The sequence below is a fragment of the Alexandromys fortis genome, unplaced genomic scaffold (genome assembly GCF_014885135.2).
Source record: "Alexandromys fortis isolate MF-2015 unplaced genomic scaffold, M_Fortis_MF-2015_v1.1 scaffold_16, whole genome shotgun sequence".
Lineage (NCBI taxonomy): Eukaryota > Metazoa > Chordata > Mammalia > Rodentia > Cricetidae > Alexandromys > Alexandromys fortis.
Genome location: NW_026067893.1, coordinates 12,686,922 through 12,697,492, shown reverse-complemented (window position 1 = coordinate 12,697,492; position 10,571 = coordinate 12,686,922). Strand labels below are relative to the sequence as shown.

The 10,571-nt window shown below is 50.5% G+C and overlaps 1 protein-coding gene across 1 annotated transcript; it reads right to left on the bottom strand.

Moving 5' to 3' along the window:
- Window positions 1-5,736: 5,736 nt before the first annotated feature.
- Calhm3 (calcium homeostasis modulator 3) lies at window positions 5,737-10,355 on the bottom strand. The gene is made up of 3 exons (XM_050145501.1): window positions 10,069-10,355; window positions 8,744-8,999; window positions 5,737-6,228 (listed from the first exon to the last, which is right to left on the bottom strand). The coding sequence occupies exons 1-3, from the start codon at window positions 10,353-10,355 to the stop codon at window positions 5,737-5,739; spliced, it is 1,035 nt and encodes a 344-aa protein (XP_050001458.1).
- Window positions 10,356-10,571: the final 216 nt, after the last annotated feature.

Here is a 10,571-nt window from a genome sequence, read left to right as displayed (position 1 = left end):
AGTGGCCATGTGGGAGCTGGGAACCGAACCCAGGTTCTACAAGAGCAGCCAATGCTAAGTACTCAGCCATCATTCCAGCCCCCTTGTTCACTATTCTATTTCCAGTACTGAGGACACTGTGCCTGGTACTTACAGATGTTCAGTTAATAAGTGCTGAGTGGACACCCCAACGGGTGGTCACAGGAAAGGCTAAATTTGAGGGGAGGTGAGACTCAGAACCAAACAGGAGGCTTTCCTGAAAGGTTTTAGTTTCCCTTCCGTGAGGGTCTGGGAGAAGAGAGGGCTAAGGGCCTGGTGGATGTTCAAAGCTCACTGCCCAGGTAGCTGCTACTGTCAGGTAACCCCATTGTTGCCTCTGTTGGGCCCCCACCTGTCTGTAGGTGGATTTTTTTGTCCTGCCAGTCAGTTCTGTCCCATCAGCTGCTCCCCAAATAACCATCCAGAGACTGGGTATTAATTATAAATGCCTGCTGATAGCTTAGGCTTGTCTCCAGCCAACTCTTACAACTTAACCCATTTTTGTCTTTGTGCTGCCCCGAGGTTTGTTTACTTCATCTGTGAACTTCCCATGTTGTTTCTTCTGCATCTTGCTAGTGACTCCTCAGACTCCTTAGACTCTGTCCTTCTTCTTCCCAGCATTCTCTATGCCCCCAGAATCCTGCCTAGCTATTGGCCAATCAGCTGTTTATTAACAATGAGAGCAACACATTTTCACAGCGTACAGAAGGATTAATCCCCAGCTCCTGTCTCTCCAAGCTATTTCTCACCTGTTTTCCCTAGACCTTCAGGGACCTCACCCCAACCTTACTCTCACCTCTTCTGAAAGAGACCATGAGGCAAAGAAGGGGAGAGGTTGGGTGCAGCTGGGTACACAGCAGAGTGCCTTCCTCTTCTATGAGATTTTCCAAGGTGCAAGCATTTAGTGTGAATCTGACTCCCCTGCTTCCCCTTGTGCTCCTCGGTCCCAGAATCTTTCCCCACACAGATGCGAATGGCTATTCCTTTATCAGTACCACAGACTGGGACAGGATCCAAGTCTCCACCTGCCTTTATAGTTCTGGAAGGGATAGTTAGTGGCCTGGGGATTGGTGTGGCTCCTCCAGAAGCCCCCTTGAAGTCTCCGTCCTTCCTGGCCTGTTGCTGTGCTCGCTGCTTCTTGGTTGTTCCTTTCTCTCTTCAGCTGATCCTCTTCCTTACCTTAAATGCTGCCTGTCCTCACTCCAGCCTTCCTCTCAACTGTCCTATCCATTCCTGTAGCCCTCAGCATCCTTTGCCTAGACAAATCCCAAGTCACACCCCTGCTTGACCTTGTCACTAAGCACTGCCTTGCTCCCTCAGTTGCTTGTACATAGCACGGAGTATTAAGCACTCCCTGCAGATGCCTACATGTCCCCCTCCTGTGAGCAGATGTGGGGGCTTTGAATGGTCAGGATGCATAAGATGAAGTGCACAGCCAAAACCAACGCTTTCAGGACATACCCACCTCGATCAATTGGATAGCGTGACTCCCTTGTGTCCAGGACAAGGACGGGAGCTGCAATCCAGGATTGGCTGAGACTTGAGGAATGTGTCTGGGCCCCCAAGATAGCTACTTTCCTTAAAAGGAAGGGTCTTTAGGAGCCAGGTGAATCTGTTACCTGTGTTCCTCATTCCTAGCTGGGTGGTACCTGTCGCTCAAGACATCGCACTGGCAAGGCTGTGAGCGAAAGGGAGTATGGGTGAATGATGGCAGAGAGGTTTGGGCTCTGCAGCTGCACCACTGGGGCCTAAGAGGTGAGAGATACCTCTCATGGTAAGGCAGGAGAGCCAGAGAAGGTGTCGTTGGGCTCAGGCTCAAGGACCATCACTAGATGGACTTCCAGTGTTCTTTACTCCTATCAGGCTGCACTGGGGCCCCTCTGCTTGGCTGTGAGTTCACTCATCACGTCCCTACCTTCCACTCCAGTCCAGAACATCCAGGAAGGGAGGACAGTGTCCCTCTCGTACTTGTACTCTGGGTCCCCAGCACCCCATGAGTGCTGCCTCGTGAGAAAAGGCAACAGGTTCCGACTTCGGCCAATTTCATTTTTGTGCCTGCTGTTTCCTCTTCATTTTGCTTTTTAAATGTCAAAAAAAGTCCTATTTCTTAAGACCCAACCACACAATATTGCCACAGTCCCTTGATCTAGAGCGTCATTGTCCCCCGAAAGGCTTCCAGGTACATGGCTTGCCTCTATTACACTGCACCGTCTGCTTCAGATCATGGACATCTCTGTCCCACAAACAGGGATCTCTCTGAGGTCACCTTAAAGTGTTTCCTGTCACAGTACCACATGCAGGAGGTGCCCCATAAATGCTCAGTGTGAGAAGGAAGAAGTGAGAATTACCATTGATGTTTTTTTAATAACCCATGTTGCTTCCTCCGAGAGCCCAAGGCGGCCCTCTCCCAGTCTTCTTTCCCAGGGTATGGGCTCACCCACACACGTGGGCTATCACCGAGTTCTTTTCTCCCCCTCTCTCTCACAGTTGCTGCTAAGAATTTGCCTAAATCATATCCCTCACCCCACGCTACTGCAGACATTTGCATGGCCTGACCACAGTCAGGAAGTCGGGGGAAGCTGAGCTGCAGGGATTTTCTGGTCTTACCAGGTCCCTTAGCAAAAACCTAGGGGAGTAGAAACGGTTGAATGGAGGGATTCAGGTTCCAGTGGTTCATCCAGGGTCTTCCACTCTGTCCAGGGCCCCGAGGAAGCAGCAGAGAATGGGAGTACGCCCGGCTTTGCATTTGGGCACAAGTGAGTCATCAGGTCAGGCTGAGGCTCAGCGGAGCTCACAGGCTTGAGCTGCCCCAGCTCTTCCTGTTTGGGCTTCCGGAGACTAAGTGGTGACTTTTCTGGCAGATCTACCGGTCCCTAAGCTAGACCGCACCTGATTCTGGAGACACCCTTACCAGACTATCAACCTCTGGCTGGGGATGCTGCTCGGGCTCCCTGGGGAGGGGGCTGCCTGGGAAGGGAATGATGCTGACTCCTGCTACATGTGGCATGCAGCAGAAAGAAGGTTGGGTTTAAAAAGCCTGGACCAGGCTGAGCTGTGGCCAGCTACAAACAGAACTGGTGGGACCTGAGAGTTATGAAGGGCACCTCTTCTTGACTTCACAGAAAAACTCAGTCCACAGGAAAATATAAACTATTTTTAAGCAAAGCTGCTGTCGTACTCATTGTTTAAGAATGAATGCATGTGGAGGTCAGAGGACTACTTGCCAGAGCTGCTGCTCTGCTTCTATTGCCTGGGCTCTGGGGACTGAATTCAGGTCTTTAGGGGTGGCAGCTGGTGCCTGCACTCTCAGAGCTACTCCCCAGCCCGATGATGTGGGAGGTGATGGGTGCTGGGAATGTTTTATTGTCATTGGTTAATAAAGAAGCTGCTTTTGGCCAATGGCTTAACAGAATATAGCCAGCTGGAAGAGATACATATATATAGAGAGAGCAGGCGGAGTCAGAGAGAAGCCACGCAGCTGCCAGCAGGAGTCAGACACACCAGAATCTTGCCAGTAAGCCACAGCCACATGGAGATACACAGATTAATAGAAATGGATTAATTTGATATGAGTTAGCCAGAAATACGCTTAAGCTATTGGCAAAACAGTATTGCAAATAACATGGTTTTGTGTGATTATTTCTAGGCAGGGTGGTCAGGAAACGAACTAGCAAACTCCACAAACAGCCCTATGTATATTTATTTATTTATTTATTTATTTATTTTGGAGGCATGGTCTTATGTAGCCCAGGCTGACCTTGACTTCACTTTGTATCTGAGGATGACCTCAGACTTCTGCTGTTCCTACCTCCACGTTCTGAGTGTTAGGCAGAAGAGTGCATGTCATGCCCAGTTTACACAGTGCTGAGGGTTGAACCCCCACTCGTGCTGGGCCAATATTTCACCAACTGAACTATATCCCCAGTCTGGAAAGCAAACTCTCTGGAGCAGCCAATAAGAGCCAGTGCATAGGGCTTTCACGAGGAACTTACCAAGCAGAATTTGCTAGAACCTGCTATGAGAACCCTGGTAGAGGCAGCAAGAAACCCAACAAGGGCATTGAAAGACAACGAATCAGACCTAGAGAGTAAACTGATGCCAGAGCTCAAAAGAGAACCCAGAGCCAAGTGTCCTGGGAGTCGATGCCAACTCCTACTCTGGTGACCTTGGGCAACTTCAACACCTTTTTGGTTCAGTTTTCTTCTTCAAACAGTGACCTAATAATGTAGCTTAGCTTACAAGGTGCTTGCTTAGCACGCGTCAAGATCTGAATGCCATCCCCAGCACAGCTTAAGCTAGGCTCACGGTGCACATCTGCCCTTCCAGAACTCAGGAAGTGGAGGCAGGAAGGTCAGGAGTTCAAGATCATCTTCAGCTAGACAGAAAGTTGGAGACCAGCTAAGTTCCATGGGACCCTGTTACACACACGCGCACACTCACGCACGCACACCCACACACACATGCATGTACGCGCGCACACACTCATGCACACACACACACACCCTTTGTCTCTGGGGTGTGCTGGCACACTTGCAATCCCTGCAAGTTCCAGGCCAGCTAAGGCAACAGAGTAAGGCTTTAAAAGGGGTAGGATGGGGCGGGAGAGATGGATCAGTGGTTAAAAGTCCACACTGTACTTGCAGAGGACCCAAGCTTGGTTCCCAGTACCCATATCTGGCAGCTCACAACTGCCTGTAACTCCAGCACCAGGGAATCCAGCACCTCTGGCCTCTGTGGACACCAGCACACACGTGCACATACCCATCCCCTCCCCACATACATAAAATAAAATAAATTTTTCAAAGAAGGAGAAAGGACAATGAGATGGCTCAGCAGGCAAAGGCTTTTGTTGACAAGCCCGAGCTTGATCTCTAAGACAGACATGATAGGGAGAGAGCTGGCTCCTATAAGCTCTCCTCTGATCTCTATACACACACACACACACACACACACGCAATCACACACACAATAAGCAAACAAATAAATGTAATTTAAATTTAAAGGGGGTGCTAATCATCATAGCTTCTTCATCAGGTTACACGAAGGTCGAACAAATACATATCAGGCATGTGATACCACGCGATCATTTTTTAAAGTTTGGAATTGATGTCTAGGATCCGTACCCACAACAGGTTTATTCAGACTGTGTCTACTCAAAGTTTGGTCCACTGACCAGAAGAAGGGCATGCTGTTGGGGCTTGTTAGAGATGAGACTCCGGAAAGCAGGGAATGATGGCTCACTCCTCTAACCCTAACACTAAAGGCACCTGAGGCAGGAGGATAGCCATGCAGCCCATGCCTGGAGTTCAAGCGCTTCAGCTAGACAGCTGAAGTGTGACTCTTCCTCAAAAAGAATGGGGGGGGGCAAGGAAAGAAGGAAAGGAGAAGGGAGAAAGGGAGGAAATAGAGAGGAAGGGAGGGAGGGAGGAAATAGAGAGGAAGGGAGGGACGGAGGGAGGGAGGGACGGAGGGAGGGAGGGAGGAAGGAAGGAAGGATAGATCAGGGACTCTGTCCTGGGTGTGGTGGGTGTGATAAATCAGAATCTGAACTTGATCAGGCCCAGAGGGACTGGTCCCATAGAGGAAGACATACCTAGAAACTAGGCAGATACTGGGCTTTCTGGGAAGGAGGTCTACAGGGCAGGCTGGCTTCCAGACCCATATCAATATGGGAATTTGACATGGGAAAACTGCCTCTGTTGGAGCCTAGCAAGATTCCTACACATCGACCTGATGGCACATCTTGGTACCCGGAGCAGCTACAGGGCCACGGTGATTGAGGCCAGGCCCCCAGAGCCTGGGGGATGCTGTAAGGTCAAGTGGCGGCTTGCTGGAGTACCAGGTACTTAGGAGGTGATCCACCTGCTCCCGGCTGGAGATGGCACGCAAGTGAGCCTTCCCGCTTCCACCATCCAGGTCCTCTGGGGGCTCTGGGGGCTCCTCTGACTCTGGAATTCCACCTGCCGGGTCCCGACGTAACCCCAGAGCTCGCAGCTCGCTCTGCATGCTCAAGAAGAAGTGCAGCACACAGCGGTGCGCGAAGTCCCGCGCATGCTCACAGCACGTCTCATCGAAAAGCTTCTGTTCCAGGTCCACATAGTTGCTCCAGTATCTGCGCTGTAGGAAGACCGTCTGGTCGAAGCAGGGTCTCAGGCAGCGGGCTAGGAAGGCCACCACTATCAACAGCAAGGTGATGCTCCAGCCGATGGCCTGGAGAATGGGAAAGCATTAGTGAGATGCAGTGCGGCTCTAGTGGGGTACACCGTGTGCGCGTCAAAGCCCCCCTTTCTCTCTATCCCTTATCACACTGGTACACTTTCCCATTCAGTCTCCATCCTGTCACTCATCCTCCAGACTCATCATCTAACCATCTCTCCACCCACTCATCCACTCCCCTCCTCTCCTTTGGCTATATGTCCATCATTGTTCCATCTAGCCATTCTTTCATTCGTCCTTCCTCTTAGCCATCCACCTACCCTCCCATCCGTTATACCTCCGCTTTATTCTCCTTTCTGTTTGTGGCCCACTCAGCTGCACATCAATCACTTTGTCTTTGTACCCATTCTCATGTATATTTCCCATCTAGCCTTCCAACTATGCTATACTTCATGAGGCATTAAGCAGGGAATAGGGACAACAGTGAGGGAAACCGGAAGTCATTCTCTAATGCTGGAGCCCACGCCTGCCTGACTCCTCTCCTCTTTCAAAACTTCAGTCTTTCCTAGCCCCACAAACATGAAAATGCTTTTCACTTGTAGATGTGAGTCCCACCCTTTACACAGTTCTCGGTCACACACAGGCTCCCTCACCAAACAAGTTGAGTATTTTCTGTATGAGAATCAGAAAAATGAAAAAATTCGATACACCAGGCTCAATTTGACAACTTAAAACTTGGGGTCTGACTGCAAGCTCCACGCGTTTTCTGCTGATCTTGGGCGAGCCTAGAACACTGAGCATCTTGCGTGCTGGTCCTTTCACCACACTGCAAGCCTGCATTTCCCCTGAGCCTAAAGGCTCCTCTACTCTAGAGCATAGGGCTCTCTGGAGTCGTGGAGACACTCCATGTGTAAGGGGCTCATAAATGCTCTGTGCCGGACACAGGCTAACACAGGCTTTGGTGATGGTGGTGGAATCGGGAGCCTGGGTGGAAGTTGGGCTGTGGATGCTTCAGGAGAGTAGAGAGGCTTCCCAGTAAGAATCTAAGCAGCTGGCAAAGATCTCCGTTGTAAGGAGAGAGAAGGACCAATGACTTGTGTATCCAGAGGTTTGCCCTGCCTCTCACAAGTTTTGTGACTTTAACCTCGGGAACTAAAATTCCTCAGTGCCTCCTCGCCTCTTCTGAAACGTGGGATGCTAACAACTGACTCCATCCCAAAGGTCTGTTCTGAGGGTTAAACAAACGGATGCACAGGAAATATTACCACAGAGCCTGATGTGGAAGTGGTCAATAAATGGCAACTATATGATTTCAACTAGTTATTTCTGGGCTGGGAGGCAGGGACACCACCCTACTCTTCTGCCGCCCAGCTACTGTGACTTTCAGAAGGGTCAGCACCCGGTGCATGTTCTGGGTAAGTTGGTGTGGTCGTTTGAATGCAATTGGCCCCCATAGCTCACAGGGGGTAGCACTAACAGGAGATGTGGTTTTGTTGGAGTTAGCGTGGTCTTGTTGGAGGAAGTGTGTACCGTGGGGAAGGGCTTTGAGGTCTCATATATGCTCAAGATATCACCCAGTGTCTCAGACAACCACTTCCTGTTGCCTGCAAGATGTAGGACTCACAGGCTGGAAGATGGCTCAGAGGTTGAGAACGCTGGCTGTTCTTCCAGAGGTCTTGAGTTCAATTCCCAGCAATCACATGGTGGCTCACAACCATCTATAATGAGACCTGGTGCCCTCTTCTGACATGAAAGCATACATGCAGCCAGACCACTGTATACATAATAAATAATTAAAAAAAAAAGATGCATGACTCTCAGTTGCTTCTCCAGTAGCATGTCTGCCTGCATGCTGCCATGCTCTCTGGCCATGATGATATAAGCCAGCTGCCCCAATTAAATGTTTTTATTTTTAAGAATTGCCATGCTCACTGTCTCTTCCCGGTAATAGAAACCCTAACTAAGACAGTTGGTATCAATGGCCCCGTGCTCATCCCTCACAGGTAGTGGTCCCAATCCGCCCACACCTTCTGCTCTTGGTCGTGGCTCCAGCAGTTAGGAGCATTCTCTGAAGTCATGAAGACCCGGCTCAGATACAACCTAAGTAAAACAGGATATCTGTCTTAGGGTAACTCTTGCTGTGATGAAACATAATGGCCAAAGTAACTTGGGAAGGAAAGGATTTGGTTTATATTTCTACATTGTAGTCCATCATTGAGGAAGTCAGGACAGAAACTCAAACAGGGAAGGATCCTGAAGGCAGGGGCTGATGCAGAGGCCATGGAGGGGTGCTGCTTACTGACTTGCTCCCTATGGCTTGCTGAGCCTTTCTTATAGAAGCTAGGATCACCAGGCCAAGAGTAGAACCACCTACAATGGACTGGACCCTCCTACATGAATCATTATTAATTAAGAAAATACCCTACAGGCTTGTCTACAGCGCATCTTATGAAGCTATTTTAATTGAGATTCCTTCCTCCCAGATGACTCTAGCTTGTGTCAAATTGATATAAAACTAGCCAGCACAGTATCTATGAGGGAATCAAGGCCTGGGCAGGACCCCACTTACCTGTGACAGGCACCGCAGGTATCGAGACACAGCCTTGCGGGCAGGGCTGTCTTTAACCATCTCATCCTCCTTACAGGGCACCTTGGCTAGGAAGAGCTGTACCTGGCTGGGGGTCATGTTGGCAAAATCCAGAAACTTCTCCGGGTCAACGGAGTTGCTGAAGGCACACACGAAACATTTCCCGTCAAGGAGGGCCAGCAGGATCCAGACCAGGGGAGCCGCTAGAGCTCGCTGCAGCACGGAGGAACACATGTACCTGAAAGCCAAGAAACACCATGCAGTTAGAGTCAGGGTGAACTGGGCTCGCAGCGTGGCCTCTTCCAAGCTGTGACAGTCTGGCTAGGGCCTCTCACTCATGTTCTGTCTCTCTAGTATTCTGCCCCCACCCTCTCTCAGCAAGGTCTTATGGGTCCCAGTTTGGCCTTGAACTCTCTGTGTAGTAGATGAGGGTGACCTTTAGCTCCTGATCCTTCTGCCTCCTTCCTGAGTTCTGGGATTACAGGAGTGAGCCATCCCATCTGGGGGATGCAGTGCTGGGATTCAACCCAGGCCTTGGTGCATTCTAGGCAAGCCCTCCGCCAACTGATCTACATGGTCAGCCCTTGGCCAAGGTTCTCAGCGTCTATGTGTCAAAGATTCAACATGCTGAAGGCACAGAACCAGGGCTGACGAAAGCGAACTTAGAGAAGCCTCTCCTGCAAGGTGCTCAGCACAGTGGACCCTGGCCCCAGCCAGGGGTGGGGGACGACGGGCATTAGGAACTGCTAAGCCTCACCAGCTGATTTGTATCCATGTCCCAGACCCTGAGGACATATGGCGACAACAAGATAGGTTCTTGTCTCAAGAAGCTTCCCAGAAAGGAAATACGGCCTTTTAAAGAAACAGTTGCCTCTTGCTGCGTGCACCAAACAAACAATTTTTTTTATGCACGCTATGGGTTAGATGTGACCCCGGTGATTCTTAGAAACCCCGAATCATTCTTATGGTTACAGTAGTGGCCATGGAAAGGTGAAAAATGATAGGAACAAAAATACATATTTTCAGGATCTGCAGGACGGGTCAGCAGGTAGGGTCCCTTGCTAAGGTTGCCAACCTGAGTTCCCCAGAACCCATATGGTGGAAGGAGAGAAGTGACTCCCGAATACTACTGTCCTCTGACCTACACACACACACACACACACACACACACACACACACACACGTTTCCAGATGGAAACTGAAAATGAGCACAGCATCCTTAGCTGTCAATCACTATCTGGGGCATCGGGGAGTATACCTGAGAGCATCAACTGCCCTGGGTAGTAGAGAGAGGTGTGGGACCCTACCTGATGATGCCCAGGTCCTTCTTCCGATGCCCCGCTGGCCGGCGCCACTCCTCCATCATCACCACAGATTGCCTGTTGACCAAGAGACCACAGAGAAAGAGGGCCAGGGGAGGTGTGAGCAGCAGGCCCAGGCCATAGAGGGCGTTGTAGCGCGCTAGGCAGGGGCAGTTGAAGTCGAAGGAGGAGTACATCTTGACTGTGACGGCAGCCAGCAGAAGGCAGATGCCATTCATCACGGACTCCGAGCTGGACTGAAGGTGCTGGAAGAGCATCCGGAACCTATCCATGACTGCGGCTGTGTGGACACAGCAGCGGGCGGGATGCCCAGGCTTGGTCACTCAGCGATGGGCCTGGGGTCCACAGGAGAATGTCTGTCTTCTCAGGCCCACAGTGGACAAAAGAAAAGGCTGCTTCAGCCTCCAAGCCTACTCTCCAGGGTGTAATGGAGACAAAGGTAGAGGCCAGCTTTCTCTAAAGATGCCTCTTGCCAGGTGATTGCCACT